General features: G+C 43.1%; 2 protein-coding genes across 2 annotated transcripts; both read left to right on the forward strand.

Moving 5' to 3' along the window:
* The first annotated feature begins 733 nt into the window (after positions 1 to 733).
* Positions 734 to 4,015, forward strand: fbxo43 (F-box protein 43). Its single transcript, XM_063488438.1, has 5 exons — positions 734 to 1,524; positions 1,603 to 2,358; positions 2,707 to 2,809; positions 3,456 to 3,650; positions 3,770 to 4,015. The coding sequence occupies exons 1-5, from the start codon at positions 734 to 736 to the stop codon at positions 4,013 to 4,015; spliced, it is 2,091 nt and encodes a 696-aa protein (XP_063344508.1).
* Positions 4,016 to 4,811: 796 nt separating this feature from the next.
* Positions 4,812 to 18,664, forward strand: LOC134635408 (regulator of G-protein signaling 22). The gene is made up of 24 exons (XM_063484790.1): positions 4,812 to 4,833; positions 4,923 to 4,951; positions 5,050 to 5,112; positions 5,193 to 5,375; positions 5,469 to 5,554; positions 6,370 to 6,485; positions 6,750 to 7,332; positions 7,444 to 7,605; positions 7,820 to 7,997; positions 8,711 to 8,839; positions 9,269 to 9,370; positions 10,639 to 10,833; positions 11,323 to 11,415; positions 11,922 to 12,094; positions 12,193 to 12,355; positions 13,813 to 13,977; positions 14,129 to 14,132; positions 15,596 to 15,660; positions 16,194 to 16,352; positions 16,762 to 16,941; positions 17,027 to 17,215; positions 17,296 to 17,472; positions 17,728 to 17,827; positions 18,381 to 18,664. The coding sequence occupies exons 1-24, from the start codon at positions 4,812 to 4,814 to the stop codon at positions 18,536 to 18,538; spliced, it is 3,474 nt and encodes a 1,157-aa protein (XP_063340860.1). The 3' UTR covers positions 18,539 to 18,664.
* The last annotated feature ends 93 nt before the right edge of the window (positions 18,665 to 18,757 follow it).

Here is an 18,757-nt window from a genome sequence, read left to right on the forward strand (position 1 = left end):
TTTTAATTCTGGAACCGGTTTTTATCCTGTCATGTCTTGTTAAAATGGCTGCTCTGACCCTCTGAACTAGCACAAGGGGTGAAATTACACTGTAAAATGGGCACGCACGAAACGTCATCGGGTTTCTGTTTGGTTTTGTTTTTGGATGAATTTTACTAATATCAGTTTTGTGTGTGTTTACCAAATAATTTTGCCTTGTCATATTTCTTCAGACGGAATTAAGTGTGAAAGTAACGAGGAGTAAAATGATGTTAAAAGTAGTGTATACTGCCGGTGTCTTTTGGCGGTTATGGAGCTCTTTAAAGCGGCATCAGAGAGGGCACGAGACGGGGGATTTAAATCGGCAGCACGCGCTCTCATAGCAACGCGGATGAAACAGCTGAGAAGGATCAGAGATAAATCAGCTGTCTTTGTCGCTTTCTGATATACAATCTGCTACTTTTATACACTGAAAACCACCGTAAGATTCGGGAGTTAACTTTTATTTTACTATGATAAGTGAGTCCAGCATGAGACGCCTTTTAAAAATATCGTTTTTAAAAGTATTTAAGCTAGCGTTGCTTAACTCGTGTTTAAAGTTATAATCTGTCACACTTGTTTGTGTATTTACGGTCTCTTTAAGTTCATATTTGCTGTGCTGAAGTAGTTCTGTTTATTATATTCTGTTTTACTCTAGGTGACTTGTAATCCCCCGGAGGCCAGGCTAAGGTTTGTTGGCGCACTCGGGAGGAAGATGCAGTGCACTCCTGAATCTAGTCTTTATCTTGATGGCTATAAAAGGCAGCACTGCTACGATGACTGCGCTGACAGTGGATACTCAGGTTTTTTCCAGAGCCCACACAGCACCAGTGGAGCTGATTCATGTAGATCTTTGTCTCCAGTGGAACTGGATGAAACGCCCAAAGAGAACCTCCGGGTTTCTGTCACGCCAAATAAGAAGATCCGAGAACAAGTCAGATTTTTGGGCAGAGACTCCAGGAAGGTTTCAGCCGTAAGCTGGTGTGAAACTCCTAAAATATGCAAAAGAGATACTTTGTTGCGACAGAGACTTCTAATGTGTAAACCCACTGCAGATGTCAAAAATGACAACACAAGATCACCGTGCACCAGAAGGATTGAATCCCCTGTCAGTGGGTCTGAACCCTATTTCAGTACATCATTTGACTCTGTAGACACTGAGATGGGGGCAGCAAGGACTTTAAAAGTGGACCAGGACCTGCCACTATCAGGCAGGAAACGCCGTGTTCTGTTCACGCAGGTGAGGACCTCAACTCTCGAAGATGGCAAACACAACTGTTGTCACCTTCCCAGTTTTGAGAAAGAAGCCTCACTCACAGATCTAGACATGAGTGAACACATTTTTGCATCTGGTCAATGTAATGTCAAGACTCCAGGCTTCAGCGAATTCCTGCCCATCTCTAAAGAAAACTCTCAGTCACCATTGGGCAGCATGACAGATAATCTATATAATGGCTCAAGTGTGTTGTGCACACCATCATCTGCACATACACCCAGCTATATCAGGTATGTGTTTTATTGACGAAGAAAATAAAACTTTAAAATATTTAAACACAGATTAACTCCTTTCTGACTTTTAAACAGGTCGTTGAGTGAGGACAGCGGTTTCAGCTCAGTGACTCTTGATAAATCGCAAGACTCCACAGTGGACCATGATGGCTCGTTCCAGGAGCTGCTGCTGTGTGCCTCCAAAGGAAACTCTGAAACTCCAAATCCAACAGAGGGAAGGCGCCGCTCCCGTTTGCAGCGTCAGCACAGGCTCTCTACGCTTAAAGAAGGTGGCTCTCAGTCTGAGGAAGACCCAACGGACAGAAAGCATCAACATCCTTATCAATGTTACAGCCATTCTAAAGAGGATGAGGTTTTTGCTGAGGATATCACCCCTCGCAGTGTCCTCTCTGTTAAATGTGGTAATGCCGTGAGCTCTGATCGCTTGGGCTCAGCAAAAAAAGATTATACCACCCCACAAAGAGTGACTAAAACCAAGGCACAAAACATGACCCCTTGTTCTACAGATCTTGGCAATCCAGATATCACACCACTCAGGATGACTCCAGTTAACCTCTCTCTGACTCCAGCGCTGCAGCTGGTTCAAGCTATGTGTCAGCACCATGCCCAGATGTTAGCTGGTCAAAGTCCAAGCCTGAAAGAGCAGCTGAAGTCTGCAGCAGCACTGACCAAGACCCCAAGCACTCTTCGGACCACTATGCCATTGGCAGGGCTGATTGGCAGGAAGATGGGCCTGGAGAAGGTGGACATACTCACAGAGCTGATGAAGAGGAACCTCAGGCACATCCTGGCTGTTATACTTTGCCAGATGGACTCTGAGAGTGTCTATAGGTGATAAATCATGTTTTCAGATATACATTTTTATTCATACAATGTTTTACAGCGCATATCATCCATGCTTACTTGCCACAGGTTGCAGCTCCTTTCCAATTTGGTCACTGATTAATAAAATCATGACTACATTTTTAATGGAGTAAAGAATAATTCAGAGTCCTGTAGAATGATCGCACGGTGATTGACGCTGAGCTGAAACATACATGTTGTTATCACAGTGTTTATGTTGTATAAACGATGCAATTTTTAGTAAAATCAGTGGAGTTTAGCTTGCATTACAAGCTTGTGTTGTCTAAAAAGTTTAGTGAGCTGAAAATATTTCTCTCATACTTTTGTTTTTCACAGGTGCAGCTGTGTATGCAAAAGCTGGAATCAAATTGTCCAGCAAGACAAGCTAGCTAGTACAATGAGAAGAAGCCACCTGAGTCAAGTGGAGGCTGCTCTTGAGGTAAGAGCCAGGCTATGGCTAAAGGTCTTATAAGCAGGGGTGCACATAAGTGGTCCGCAGGTGCGCATTTGCTGTCAAAATAAAAGACGCGCACCAGATAAGAAGTTGCAACGTGCGTTTGCGTACATAAGATTTTCTGGAGGAGGACACATTTGTTTAGAACTCTTGAAGATGTCGAAGAAGCAAGCTCCTTTAAGCAATTACTTTGGTGTTCCTCCACCTCCAAAGAAATGTCAGATGGAGTCCAAACTGCAAAAGAAGCACGTATTCTGGTGAGGCAGAACAAATGATGAACGCACAGAGATGTGATGCAGAATATGCTGTGAAAATCCCACTCTAGCGCACAAAAACAGTGCCTTTTTATATGTATGCAAACGCACATTGCAGCTTCTTATCTTATTCGCTTCTTATTTTGACAGCGAATGTGCACCTGCGGACCACTTATGTGCACCCCTGCTTATAAGAGTGTTTGTTCAGCTCTGTAGCATTTAGCTTTCTGTGTTTTCAGTTAAACACAACATCTCTGTTATCACAGTCTTTGCTCTGTGGTCATCAGTGCATACGTACATCAAAATGAGTCGGTGTTATCACAATCTCCATCACTGTCACTGAAATGACTCTGAACTTATTTGCTGTCGTCTTATAGCTTGGTGCTGCTGTCCATGTCGCTGATGCAGAGACCAGAGCCATGTTGCTTAAGCGATCAGCTCTGAAGACAGTTCAGGCCCAGTCTAGGACCTCCAGCTACTGCACTCCACAGTCAGGAAGCAGGGCTTTAACGCCACTGCAGCTCAGTGCCTTGCATTCAGACAGCAGCAGCAAACGGGATAAATTTCTGGAGGTAAGTTACAAATCCATTAAATTGCATTTTCTTGAACAAGCTATGGTACAGTCATGCTTTGAGGCATTTCTCATCAAACATTTATCAAAGTTATTTTAATAACTTTTTTTTCCTCTCAGGTTGCTAAAACCCTCTTCAATGATGAGTGCCTCAAGCCTTGTCCGAGATGTCAGCATCCCGCAAGATGCCATTCAGGCAAAAGAGAGGGTGTGTGCAGCAGAGCTGACTGTGGATTCCAGTTTTGCATGTCATGCTTGTGTACTTCTCATGGCTCTAGAGAGTGCGGTAGTCAGTCTGCAGGCCGTCGCAGAAAGGACATACTTCCCGGAAGCGCTCAAAGCAAGCGCAATGTTAAAAGACTATGAACAAATTATTCCTGCTTCATGAAGTCACTTTAACAATATCTATTTTTTGCAAGTTTATAGATGGCAATAAGCAGCGAGGAAACAGATGTGTAGGCAGTACGTGTAGTGTCTGTACTCTTCAATGTTTGTTTGTATTTCTTTACTTATCCCATCCTACCCCTTTCCTTTTTTGATATAGTTCTTACTTGTATATTTTTTTTAAATTATGCACTGAAGGAGGTTTTACCAGCAGATAAAAGGATTTCATTTTGCTGTTGTATTTTTCTATGCACTGACTGTACAGCATGTTGGGGGTTTTTTTTTGTTTTGGAACTATTGAGATTTTCAGCTTTTACTAACATGTTTTCTAGATCGGTTTTAAAATAAACTTGATATAAAGTAAAACCTTCTTTTTTCCCTACCCGTGTGCTGCGTCTCATTTGTGAGGATTGTGTATCTCGCTGTAACCTGTACAAATCAGTCTTTGGTGCCACCTAGTGGTTTGACACTTTCACTGCGAAAGGAGTTTTACTTTAACCCCCCCACCCCCCCATATATACATATCTTAGATACTTAGAACTTTAAAGTAATTATCTCGAATAAATCGATCCTGGGGTATTAAAGAAGAAACTCTAAATTGTATTATTTTCTCTGGTCCTGTCTGGTTAAACTTTTACTGCCCCCCTGTGTTTTGAAAATGCGTCCACTGCCATAGCAACCTGGACTGCCTGTACTTGCGCTCACAGTGATTGAGTTTGACTTTCTGAGTAAGCCCGTCTAAAAGTACTGTCTGCCATTTTTATTTTTAAGGAAAAGCATGTGTGGACTCATTTCAACAGGTAAGAGCAGCACTTTAAACACATCTCAGTTTACTCATGTTTTTACAACTAGCGTGTTGGAAATTTGAGTTTTTCTTTCTCTTTGCAAGAGTTTCTCTGCCTTACTGTGGACAGTTTTGTGAGTAAAAGTTTAGATTCCTCATATTTTCCCCAGTCTGTTACAGCTTGGACAGAATGTTTTGTTTTTTAAGCGTTTTAATGTTTATCTTCACACAGGAGAGCTCTCTGGCCTCTGATGATTTACTGGCTCACTTCTTCAATGATTTCCTAAGTGCGCCGGTAATGTAGGCCTGACATAGATATGCAGAACTTTGACATGGCTCAAAGCAGTTTTTCTTACCTTCGCATGTTTTTGCCAGTCTTTCCCAGAGGCTTTGCGGTACAACCGGGAGACAGGGCTATTTGAGATGGCGAGTAGAGCGGCAGAGTTTGTGTCCACAAGAATCCGATCAGCCCTTTACAACAGAAAATCACAGCTTCTTACTGTTGACTCGTCACTGCTTACCAAAATGCCCCCAATAGACAATCATTACACTGTCTGTGTAAGTAGCTGCTAGCAAAATGTTTGTGTGTGTTTGTATGGAGGGGTAGAAATGTCTATACTGGATTGAAGAACTTCTCCCTGACATTCACAGTGCCTGGACAGAGAGCAAGGAATGCAGTGGATCAAAAAGGAAAGATTCCCCTTTTTCCTTCAAAGTGATTGTTATCATGAATACAGGTAAAGTGTTAAATCCTGTTGAAACAAATGTTTTAATGCATTCGTTTTGCAGGCAAGTTTCATCTAATTTTTACCTACATTTTCTCTTTACCTATGAAATGGGATTTCTTTGCAGTATCCAGACAGTGTGCTAAGATGCCTTAATGCTGACTTTGCTGTCTCCTTATTTTATGATGAACAAGTAAAGTCTGGGTCTCTTTTTAGTTTAATGTGTAGTCTTTAAATTGCACTATTTTGTCAGTGATCTTTGACTGGACTTACATGAAGTGTAATAACAAAGTGTTTTAACTTCTAAAAGACATAACGATTTAAGATTGGTACTTTCAGATCTGAGACTAATCTCTTCTCCGTCTTTTAAGAAGCCTAAAGGCTTCAAGAATCTCTGCAGGGAGATCCATGCTAACTTATAGCCTGCACATAGAAGCAGCAATACAAAAAATGTAACAGCAGCCATGTAAATGCCATTCTTTTGAATCTTTTGTCTTGTCTTTCTGCCTCACCAGTTGTGGCACATGGCTGTGCCTCCCTGAGGCTGTTTTTTTCCTGGAGGTTTCTACCTGTTATAAGGGAGTTTTTCCTTTCTACTGTTGCCAAGCACTTTCTCATTGGGGGTTGTCTGATTGTGGGGTTTTCTCTGTATTATTGTAGGGTCTTTTTCTTACAGTAAAAAGGGCCTTGAGACAACTGATGTTGTAATTTCGGCTATATAAATAAAACTGAATTCAACTGAATTAAAAAAAAAAGAATGTTTTTAAGAAATCTTGCTTGTGTATTTTCCAACTGGCAGTGTCTCCTCTCTCTGTGATTTTCCCCAGACTAGCCAAGCTTCTGCTTCAGTGGGACCCAAACTTGTGTATTCACAGAAGGAAAAGCAGTTCAGTTCGGACCACCCTGTCAGCCCCTCAACTGTGTTCCTTAAAATTAAACACGGGTAATACTAATGTAGTAAATGTCTTGTCCTGCAGTGCAGCAAAACAAAATGTATATGTATCCTGTGAGTATAAAAATAAGAACTATGTGTGTCCCATGTTTTTATTTCCTCACACCTCAGGGTTTATGAGCACACACAATCTTACATGTCTAACATCTCTGCAAAAGGAACAAATTATTCCAAAAAGCAGTGACTCAACCAGATGTTACTCCAGCTGGTCTGAGCCAGAAAGCCTGTGTTCCTTTCCCCCTTTGTCCTCATCAGGTTTCTCCTCTGCTCACCTTCAAAGTGGGGAACCTCGGGAACTTAAGAGCTCACAAACAGAGCTGGGTGTCTGCTCTGGGCTATCATCTGTTGGTAAAGAGAAACACCTAAAAGAGATCAGTAGCCTGGCATCTCATTCTCCCGAACAACACTTGGAGTACCTGGCTGTCCAAGTGACTGAACAGGTGCTTAAAGACACAATGAATGTAACGGATGGTCCGAACCAGGCAGACACTTGGGAGTGTTTCAGCAAGTCAGGAGATCAGGCAAACTGTAGCAGCACAGACAGATCCTGTAAATGTGACCTTAACCGACATCTCAACAGAGGAAGACTGGAGGGGGAGAAAGAGAGAAGTCAACGTGACAAGAGGGGGTGTGGATGGGATAAGAAGGATCAGGAGGAGGGGAGCAGAGCCACAAACCAGGAAGATGTCCCTTATACTTGTTGCAATGATACAGGTTTCTATGGAAGCTTGGATAAGTTTAGGGAGTTTTTACAAGGAACGTCAGGAGAGAAGCTCCTTAATCTCTGGATGGATATAGAGAGACTGAAGGCTACACGGGACAAAGAGCGGAAGCACAGGTAAACGCCACACACCTGTCTTATTCTGCAGCTCGAAAAGTTCTAAATATTCAAGCAGAATTTATTGTCTTTTGTTAAGTGAAATAAATATTCAATGTGGTATTGTTTCAGGTATTTGGTTCTCATGAGAAGCTGCTACCTGCTGAGCAGCAGTCAGTTCAGTCTGAATATGGGGCTGCTGTCCAGACTGGGACTGACTACCTCCCCCTGCTGGACAGAGGACAAACTGCGCTCAGTTCAGACCTGCCTCACTGAGCCTCTGCTCCACTACTGGTGAGATTTGCAGTGTTTATCTTCTAAATGTCAGTGACTGTGTCTAGAATGCATCCATAAAAATGACCTTTACATTTACTCCTGTATTACATTTATTATTTTGTTGTCTTGTATAATTATTGATTGTGTTCTGTATAAACTGGGTTTTCATATGTTATAATTTTGCATGTGTCTAAATCTTCTAATGAAATTATGCCCCCTCTCTTTTCTGCAGGGTTCCTCGGTTCTGGACATCTCTGTGCCATCAGGAAGACCATACTAACTCCTCTGATGTGGAGCTGAGGACAGAGTGGTGTTACAGCTCTTCTTTGGGCTCACAGCCTCGCTGTTACTCAACGTTCTTACGAACTGACACCTGCTCGCCCCAGTCTTCCCATACTGTCCGTACACAGGTAGGTGTATTGAGATATATATTACTATGTGCTTATAAGCTTTATGGCAGGAAATCAAGCCCACAAAAGCATCATGAAGCAACAATAGTGAAACCCATACACATAGAGAGCTTTATTTTGGCTCTGCTTGAAAATGTGGGATAATCATTCAACTGCACAGCAATATGCTATCACAGTTAGCTTTGTGGCTCTTAAACGTGTCATGGTGTGTCCCTCTTCGGGAGCTGAAAAACAACCCAGAGTTTTTATCAGTCAGCAGTAAAAAAGGATTAAAAGATAGATTTTAGTGAAATAAATATGAACATGAGAGTATCAGCCAGCTCTTGTTTATACTTGTATAAATTGTACAACTTGGTAGTTTCTCCCTCTAGTCATCCATGCTCCTCCTGCACGCACTCTACACCCTACTGGGGTCCTCTCCCATTGCCATCTCCTGGTTTGTGAACCACTGCAGGAAGTGATTTATCAAACATCTTTTCCAGTCTAAAAACATACAAAACAGAGACAAACGGGAAAACTATTCAAGCTGTGTCTTTGCACGCTAAGGATTCACCTGTTTTGATAGATTTTTGTAGTGACTAAACAATGTACTGTGGGAAAATAATTTTAAAGCCAAAACAAATGAAAATCAACTAGTTTTCACTCCAGCTTTATCTAGTTATTTTATATAAACGCTATATTGCATTTAAAGTTTTTGTATTGTATTTCATCAGGTGATGTCCAGAAGAAGTCGACTACAGTGCAGCACAATGATGGAAAAGATGCTGCAGGCTCTTTGTGCTTTGTGTGAGTCTCGTGCTGGCTCATACTTCACACACTTCTGCGAACAATCTGGAAACCAGGTACAAACAGCTGCAGATGTTAACGAACTGTTTTAGAGAACATGAGGCAGACAAAAAGAAGCTCGAGGTAATTTAACAGTGGTGCCAAAGAGTTTCTTCAGCTGAGCAGCTAAGACTATTGTTTGCAATTCTCCACAGTGCTGTGCTGCTGTAGATGATGGCAGGTTGCTTAGTGCTTTGTGCTTTTTGTTTGTGAAATGCATTGCTGTCATTTTCCTTTATACAATTATGTGTAGCTTATGTTTTACCCTGTGCCACATAGATTAAGAATCTGGGCTCATATATGGAAACTGTTTCTTTTTAAAGCTTGACCCAACCACTAACTTGTGCTCTAACCGCTATAAATTTACATTAATGGATTGAAGTACACGTAAATATAACTCAGCTGACAGGGTTTTTGATGTGTTCAACACTGTTTTCCTGTCACAGCTGTGGGTGAATGCACTTTACTTCTGGATTGACCTGCAGTATTACCATGAGCTCTTCTACCAGGATGGTCTGGACCCTTACAGAGTGCAGAGAGAGGCACAGGTCAGCACACGCAAACACACAAGCTGTTATCACTGTCAGTGTGTATCCACCATACAAAGATATGACACTAATTCATTCAGTTTGATGCTAATGTTGGCTTTTTTGCATAGTTACTGCAGGAAACAAGAAGGACATGTAGTGTTTTTGCATGAAACATGAAATCTTGGGTCTGTATATTTAGGTGTATTTGGTTATATGCTTCTAATAAAAGAATAATAAAATATTGAGAGAGATAAAGAGAGCTCAATTAGAGAGGATGCCAGGAAAAAATCGCCAGTTATAATAAGGTAAAGCTGAGGAGATCAGATGTCTTAAATAAGCAGCCAGTAGTTAAAAGGCAATAAAACAGAGGTTGTGTATTAGATTTTCTATTATTCTCCCTTTTATGCACACACACACACACACACACACACACACACACACACACACACACACACACACACACACACACACACACACACACACACACACATGTCTGGTTTGCTATCCTCGTGGGGACATCCCATTGACATAATGCTTTCCCTAGCCCCTTACCCTAACCCTAACCATTAAAAATGAATGCCTAACCCTAACCCTTACCCTAAACCTAACCATAACCTAATTGTAACCCTGACAGTAAAACCGCATTTTGAGTGTGAAAATTGCTTTCAACCCCGAGGGGACCTGGATTTTGGTCCCCACGGTGCAGAAAGTCCCCACCAGGATAGTAAAAGTCAGATTTTGGTCCCCACCAGGATAGTACGAACCCGTACACACACACACACACACACACACACACACACACACACCTGCCCTTGTGTACGTGATCTGTTAGCTTGCCACTCCCATTCTCCTCTCTGCTTCTCTTTCAGCCCTCTTCACCCCCTCACACTAAGTGGAGAGATTTAAACTCCCATAAAAACAAGTGAGTCAGACCCCCCCAGCTTTGCGCCAGTCCAGTCACCCAGAACCACCCAGCCTGACTGCAGCTGGCCCAGGGAGGAAAGCAGGCAGTTCTGGTCCAGAATACCTCACAGTGAAACCTATTTTCCTTCAGTTAACCTTTGGTTCACCAGAGCAGTGACATTTAGATGATCTTTCCATAATTCTGAGGCCAAGAGGGGTAACTGACTGACATTTATGCGGTGTGAGGGCAGCAGTGATGAGCGATAGTGAAGACTGTGTGCGAGAGAGCGCAGCGGTGGTGAAGAGAAACGTTTCTGACCTTAATACAGTTTTATGACTCCTTCTTTCCTCGCCTCTTGTCTCCTCTCCTCTCTTCTCCTCAGTTCCTTTACTCCACATATCTTTTCAGCTCTGCCAGGAGGAGCTTTGGTGTGGATGAGAAGTTGAGAAGGGAGGTGTATGACAGACTGATGCCCCCGTTTAAGGAGCTGTTTGACAGGGTCGAGGAACACGCACTGAACATCCTGGTGGAGGCGTGGACCATGATGGTCAACAGGGACACAGAGTCTTTCCAGCAGGTAACCGCAGCGCTGCATTAGCACACGCTGCTTCATAAACTTCAGTTTATGTGGAGAAACTAGGCTTCCTTGAGTATTTCTGAAGGTTTGATTACACTGAGGCCTAATTAAAGGAGAGATTGCTTTAAACATGGATAAGCATCTGGTTTTTGACAAGCAAGAAAGTGACTTTCCCATGTGTGTGCTAGTGTTTATGTTGCTGTGTTTAGAAATCCAGAAAGATCAAACTGATCAGGCTTGTTAGTCTGAGGGTAAGGTTTCCTAAAGAGCCTTGCGGATTGGATTTAGATAGTTGCAACTCAGAAAGTGTCCATCACACTGTCCACTTTAATTTAAAAGCATAAAAGACGAAGAAATGCAGCGAATTCTCACATTTCAGAACCTTGAAATATGGACACTCAGATGTTTCTGACTGTAAAAATGACTTAAATGATAAATCAGTCATGAAAATATTTAATGCTTAGTTTTTGTGTGTGTGCGTGTGTGCAGGTAGCTGTGCAGGAGGAGGTGCGCTCCATTGACAGCTGGGAGTACAGAGAACTGCGCAGCCTGTACGAGGAATCACAGCTGCGACTGGAGCGGGTCAGATCAGCATCCAGCAGTAATAAGATCTATAAAATGCTCGCACTGAGAGTTATTAGGCAGTAAACACACCTGCGAGCGTGAAACGGCTGTGTAAACATAAATGTGAAAATGTATTGCCTAGTAACAATGTTGATTATCTACTGCTATGAGACTGCTTTACTTGGCACCGATGCATTATTTGCAATGATGTCATACCGCTGGTAAAAAAAGAACAAATGGTCTTTAGGGTGACTTTCGAACATCTAGGAGGCAGGATGAAGCATGGTTTGCAGGAGAAACATCATTTAGCTTTAAAGCTTTACTTTACTGAGGATTTGTCCTCAGCTTGCATTTTAAAACTGGACCTTCAGTGATGAAGTGCTGGATGAATCTTTGTGTGAATGGGTGAAAATGTCTGGTGGTCTAAAGTGCTTTAAGTGGTCAATTAGATTCGACATTATCCGTTCCACTGTCTGTCTTCACTGTTTCCATCTTCCTCTCCTCTCGCTGCATCTGTCCTGCAGGGGGAGCAGTGCAGCTCCATGCTATCTGCTTCATCTATTACACCTTCTACACACACTTCTGACTCTTGGTCCAGAGTGTCTCCAAATTACCGTGGTTACCGTTTAGGCTCCTTACTTCGTTACCGCCATGAGATCGGGCACTTCATGTCTTTCCTACAAAATCAGAACGCCAGGTGAACTGCAGATTTTAGACTTTACCTGTAATATTCATAAACAGTTATAATATGAAATATATATGGAAACACCATCCAATGGATTTGCTTTTGTTTAGTATCCATCTGATGTGCTGGCTGGATCTGGAGCAGTATAGGAGGACTCCTCGGCAGCACAAGGCTATCAGGCAGGAGAGATCAGCATGCATTGCTGCCAGATACCTCAACAGGAAGTACTTCTTTGGCTCTGACAGCCCTGCCACAACAGAACAACAGAATGATGTAAGTCAGCCCATCTAAAGATTTTAAAACCATGTTAAACGTACCCATGTTTGCTCAGTAGCAACTCCAAAGAATATGAGTTATTGTCAACTTCCTGGGAAAGCCTCACAGAGACAGAGGAAGTAGGAACAGGCCGCCCGTGACATGACTATTCCAAGATGGGATTTGAGCTCCAGCTGAGGATCAGCATCCAGATTTGATAAGCAGAGGCTGCTGCAGCTCTCACACAATTCCCCCATCTCCCTCCTCGGGACTCCTGCAGACTTGACGCTGACAGCTCTGACAGCGGGGTGTTGGCAGCGAGCGGGAGATGAGAGAACATGGTTGGAATTAAAAGGAGAAGAAGAGGAAAATGTTTTGGATCCAAGAAGACAGAGATGATCAGCTCCAGCAACGAGGACAGTAGGATGAAATCTGTCCTGACGTTTATAGTGGGAGATGAGGTTTCTGGGTTCTAAGATTACTCCACGAGGGTGTGGTGCGTAGAGTCAGGATGAGTAGATGGGACATGCAGCAGTTGCCGTGGTTTTCTCTTTGGGCCCACAGAGATGCTTGTTTTTCTTACGTGTTACAGGACGCTGGTTCTGATGTGATTTTTTGCTGTAATGAGAGAATCTATTAGTGAATTTTGTACAACTGCCACGCAGAGAGGTTGAGGTTAGATATTTTTGCCACTTTTTTTTAATCTTTTTTCTATTCATTTGTCTCATCCCTGGGTTGCTGCATACATACAGCGGTTGCAGTTAAACAATAGTCTGATGTTGTTCTTGGGTTCAGATAGGCATGCAGTGCACTTGTTGGCATGAATTAAAGTCTTTTGTCTGATTTTTTTTCTTTAGTCACTTGTCATCCTCATCTCATAAATACCATCAGAATAAATATTTGAACTGAGGATTTGAATTAGAAAGCCAATTCCAGTGGAAGGATCGGGCCTGGCTGCCGTTCTTGCATCTCAGTGTTGGTTCTTGTCTGCGTGAGCAATGTAGAGAGACTGACAGCTTTACTGCTTTGGCCCTTCATTCTTCAGTCACTCAGTCATCCAGTCACAGATTGGCCCCCTTTCATCTGCTCACTCCCACCGCGGTGCCATGACTGGTTCTCATTTCTGAAGCGAGTGTATGCGTGCACGCGTGCCTGTGTGCGTGCAGAGTGAGATGAGAGAAACTATAAAGGAGATATAAAAAGAGAGACACGGCCAAATCGATGCATGAAGACAGAAAGCAGAAAGAGGGGAGATGAAGAGAGCAGTGGGTTTGTGGGAATGAAGAAGAGCACAGCAGGAAGCAGAAAGGAGAGGAGCTGTCAGTGGGGTTTCCCACTGTGGGCAGTTTTTCTTTCTCCCGTCCACCCCGTCCATCATGTGTTCCTCCTATAGACATGTCCGTGCAGTCTGCTTCAAACACGTGCAGCCATGAGCCGGCACTCCCTCGTGTTCTTTCCTGTGTGTCTGTGTGCAGATTTTGCATTTGGCAGGTGGAATTGAGCGTCTGAAGTTGGAGTGCCTCTCAAACCCAGTCGTCGTGGAGATCCAGGACGTCGTGAGGAATCACATCGAGAAAACATGGCTGCCTCTGTTTCTGTCCACAACAGAGTTCATCGAACGGCAGAAACGCAGACCAGAGGTGGACATACTCTCACACTTTCCTTTACAAAAGTCGCCAGTGAATCATCAGCTATTTGACTCATGCAGGTTATACTGAAGGTCCATTACTTGAGAAAAACAATGGTTAGTAACAGTGGAATTTATACACACTATGAGTGCAAGGGCGAAAGTTAAGTACTGTGATTACATCAATCATAAGCTAAGGACATATTTTTCTATTCTAACTGGAATTTCTCAGCAAAGGTTGGCTGCTGTGACCTCTGAAGGCACTTTAAAGATATTTTTAGCCCTATTTCTTTTCCTTTTTGCCTTTCGCAGGCTGCTGTTGTAACTAAGAACATGTTCTTAATGATGTAGTTAAATGTTACATTCATTCCTGGTATGTGTTGTAGTAAAAATAGGTATTTTACAAAAGCATGGCCCGTTTGTCGCTCAGCTTCACCTGGCATCTATTCAGCAAACTGCACAGTCATGGCAGTTTGTGCACGTGCTGTTGATAGCTTTAGTTAAGGTTTTAAACTTTAAGTGCCTTTAATACAAAATAATCTCCAGAGTAAAGTATACAGATTTTGGTGATTCCCTGACAGCATGACAAAGTTTGAATACTGGATCGGCTGTAAAGACATTCCATAGGGAAGTATCCTTTGGACTTCAGCGACCTCAGCATGTTGATATTTGCAGTTTTGAGTAAAACACCTGGAAAATTCTCTTAAAGAGACCTAATGAGAGTTTAGTTGTACATAAACTCCGTCATGTTATATAATATCACTGTTGTAAAGTAAATGCAAACTGTTCTCCTGAAGCCTACATTTGAGAACTGTTCTTCTGTTTTGCTGAATATTTGTTGTAATATCACTTATTGCAAAGCTTACAACATTTCCTAGTTGTCTTGTGTTTATTTGCACACATCCAGCCTTCTAATACGCTTTCATGATGTCACCAAAGTCAGAAGAGCACACTGAGATTAACGATGCTGCAGAGAAGCCTCTTTAACCAAGGTCAGGAGGTTTAAGACACTGAATGGTTAAAAAGAGTATAAGTGATTTCGACCCCCTTTGATCTTCTGCTTCAGCTGTACCACGTGTTTGATTCCTGGAGTGTAATGGTGCTGAGAGCAAACTCATATAAGAAGTCAGGCACACATTAATGTTACGTGAGCAACCATTATGCGCTATTACCCTGCAGTCACTCTCTCAGGTTGCCTCATCAGGTGGAAACCCATAAACCTGGGATTCTGCTTCATTATGTTATCAAGTTTAGTCACACTGATCCTCTCATTAGGTAATGAGAGGCAGACACAGTTTAGCATTACACCGTGCAGGAGGAGACGAGCGGAAGGTGGAAAAGCTGGTTAAGAGGTGACGAGGAAGACGGCGAGGCCGTCTGAGACGGATGACATCAGGGAACTAAAGAGCTCGCTAGGAGGAGATAGAAGGAAATGCAGACGTAGGGCAGGTTAAAGGTTTAAAAAAAAAAGAAGAAGTGCAGGCAGAGCTTTGGTTACAGCCAGCAACAGGGAGCAAGTAGAGAGGTCTGAGAAGTGTTCAGTGTCCCTCTTAATCCTAGTTATACTCCCTTTCTGACGTTTGACCTGTTTGCACGTGTGTTTGTGTTTGTGTGTGTGTGGCAGCCACAAGAGGTGGCGGGCAGGCTCTCACAGCACGTCCACCGTCAACGCAGAGCAAGAAAAGAAGCCTGGAAGGTAAGGAGAAATCCTCCAGGGGAAGCTGGATATTTTTTAAATGGAGAAAAATAAGGCATTTCCTGGCCTGAAAGCATGTGCGATTTAGTTCATGACTTGGCTTTAAGCACTGGCTTTGTCAAACACCATTTTGGCCTTGGGGTTAGTTTTCTCAAATTGGATCCAGAATAAATAAGATTAAAGCATCAGCATTACTAACCTTCCTTTAATAGTTTTTGGAGTGATTTCCACACAGCTCTGTTCCCGTCCTCTCATCGCAGGACACAGATATAAAACATGTACATTTCACATTAGGAGCAGGATGATTACAGGAAGATGTTTTCATACATGATTGTGACCATCACGTTTATGATCATGATGTCATCACTGGCAAATAACGAGTATCATTATCTCAGTATCTGTGAGCTAAGAGTGGAACTCAGAGGTCAGCCGCTGTACAGGAGAACACTGTACTGTATCGGGGTAGGTGATGGTGGATGGCGGACAGCGTGTCACAGATAACCCAAAGAATCCTGCGTCATGTGTCCCTGCAGGCCGAGGGCTTGTGGATGAGTTCCACCAAAGAGATCCTGCTGTTCCGACAAATCCTGCTCAACCCTGTCACCTGCCAGCAGTTCCAGGACTTTGTCTACTCGAAGGGAGGCTTCCTGGAGAATGATGTGCTCTTTTGGTTAGAGGTGCAGAGGTACAAGGTAAAATATCTTGTAATATCTATAAGAACAAATGCTTTCTCAGTCTTTTCCTGTCTCCTTCAGCTGTAAACCAGAACTTTGAAATGTCTGTTAAAATTTGACTGCTGTTTCTAAATGAACACTTTGCCCTCTCTGCTTAGAAGTCTTTATTAGCCAAACCTACTGTGTTACTGTATATCTGAGCCAATATCTAAGATTTGTGAGTCCAACTCTAAAAGCAAGTCAAAAATAATGTAAGAAATGCTTGACGTGCAGTTTGAAGATGGAAAAAAAAGAAGCTAGCCCTAGTTTTCCTATCTCGGTACAAAAATTCCTCAATGATTGCAAACATTTGTGGAACAGTGGGAACACAGAATTGTTCCCATGTTACTTTTCATTCCTCCTTTTCCCTCTTTGCTTTTGAATGCAGGACCTCTGTCATTCCCACAGTGATGATGCCACCATCCAGCAAAAAGTCTCCACAATCATCAGCTGTTTCATCAACTCTTCCATGCCCCCGGCCCTGCAGATAGACATTCCTCCCCAACAGGCTCAGCACATTCTGGAGAAACGCCACGAGCTGGGCCCTTACATCTTTCGAGAGGCTCAGGTACTTGCGTCACATGTGCGGGTCGAACATTTACAGACTTTTTTCTCTTGTATGTGTGCTTCAAGCTATTCTTCTCTGCCCGTAGATGTCAGTGTTTGATGAATTACTGAAGTTTTGGCCCGAGTTTCAGGAGCTTATCAGCAGCATCCAAGAGGAGCAACTTATTCCTCTGCTGCAGGAGAAACGAGTCAAGCACAGAACCAGAGTAAGGAGACAGAGAAGGAAAGAGGAGGAGGAGGAGGAAGAGAAAAACAAAGGAAGGAGGAGAGCCCAGGTGAGCAAATGACAGCGACACAACATAAAAATCTGTGACAGGAAAAAAAAACTTAATCAAAAATCTAACTCTTTGTTCAGGAAGACATGGAGAGTCAAGAGACCAGTGTTACAGAAGAGGATGAGGATGATGAAGATGATGAGGAGGAGGGGGATGATGATGATGACGATCAAGATGAAGCAAACGAACCAGAAGAAAGAAGTGAGAAAAAGCAGTCGAGGACACGGAGCAGAGTGTTGCTCACACCCACACAGACGGTGAGGAGCTGTCGTGTGTTTGTCGTGCGGGTAAAGCTGAAAATGTGTTTCAGAAAAATGAATTTAAACCAAAATCAACGATATCCTTCTATGTGGGAGCACAAGATGCTAAAATAAAACTCCCTGACAACACAAAGTCCAAACAAGGCCTCGTCAGTCTCGACCACAGACCATAACGGAGAAACTCGATGCTCTAATTGAACCGTTTTTCTAATCACGTTTGATGCAACTTGATTTCTGGGCATTTGTCTTCAGCTGTCGTGGTCCTACTCCAAGTATATGGCAGGTCTGAAAAGAGAGGAGGTGCTGCTGAGGAGACGGAGTCAACTGGAAACCACCTTCTCCACGGCCTCAGGTACTCGCACATACACACACACACACAGCACGCTTTTTTCTGAGCTCAGCGAGGCTCCCACATCCACGGTTTTTGACTGCTACTATTCAGATTAAATGCAGGAAACCATAACAATGAAATGACATTTTGCCTTTTTCCCACAGTAAAATCCAGGCTACATTTTCCAAGGCTTTGATATTACGCGGCAGTTGAAGCCAAAGTACTGTCAAACTGACCCGCTCCACATGTCTGAACTGTCTCATTGGGCAAAAGTTCAGCCAAAACAGCCACTTCAGCCCATCCATTAATTATCAATGTTCTGTGAACGAGTCAGTTCCAGGCCATAATGAATGAGGATACATGGAAATGAAGCATAGTGCAAATGGTGTTTTAATGGGATGGTATAGAGGAGCGATGCTGTTAGGATCACAGATGGAGATCATCACTGATGTCTGCGGCAGCCACACATGTGATAGAGTCCACACGAGTGCTAAACATAATGTCTTTAACAGATAAATAGCCCTTCTTATTCTTAATGACTGCTGTTTTTACTGTGTCTTCCTCCCCCTGCCAGAGTCCTCTTCTAACCGTAGCATTAAGTCAGCAAGCAGCGAGCAGAGCTACCGGCAGCCCTCACAGCGCTCCTCCAGAACAAACAGCAAACAGTGTAACAGATACAACCGTGAGTGGACATATTGTAGAAACACTCTCTCAGCAGCCGTTTTGTCTTAGACAGGACAGGCTGGGCTTTATTTTATTATTTTTTTTAAACTGCAGGAGGTGTTAGAGCCTGAAGTGAAACCAGAGTGTGAGGAGTGACTCCATGCAGCGTGACTTTAACAGGGGAAGGTGACCGACGCCGTCATCGGAGCGCCAGCGCTGAAAACCGAGAGCTCAGAGGCTACTGATGTATGTCAGAGTGTGTGACAAACACCTCGCTGTGAAACGCAA

This window comes from Pelmatolapia mariae, linkage group LG10_11 (genome assembly GCF_036321145.2).
Source record: "Pelmatolapia mariae isolate MD_Pm_ZW linkage group LG10_11, Pm_UMD_F_2, whole genome shotgun sequence".
Taxonomy (NCBI): Eukaryota; Metazoa; Chordata; class Actinopteri; order Cichliformes; family Cichlidae; genus Pelmatolapia; species Pelmatolapia mariae.

Bases quoted from the DNA above. Each gene is read 5' to 3' on its own strand.
- fbxo43 (XM_063488438.1), top strand. From the start codon at position 734: ATGCAGTGCACTCCTGAATCTAGTCTTTATCTTGATGGCTATAAAAGG. The intron at 1,525-1,602 runs GTATGTGTTTTA...ACTTTTAAACAG, and splicing joins CATACACCCAGCTATATCAG to GTCGTTGAGTGAGGACAGCG. The intron at 2,359-2,706 runs GTGATAAATCAT...TGTTTTTCACAG, and splicing joins GACTCTGAGAGTGTCTATAG to GTGCAGCTGTGTATGCAAAA.
- LOC134635408 (XM_063484790.1), top strand. From the start codon at position 4,812: ATGTGTGGACTCATTTCAACAG. The intron at 8,840-9,268 runs GTACAAACAGCT...TTCCTGTCACAG, and splicing joins GCGAACAATCTGGAAACCAG to CTGTGGGTGAATGCACTTTA. The intron at 16,942-17,026 runs GTACTTGCGTCA...CTCTGCCCGTAG, and splicing joins ACATCTTTCGAGAGGCTCAG to ATGTCAGTGTTTGATGAATT.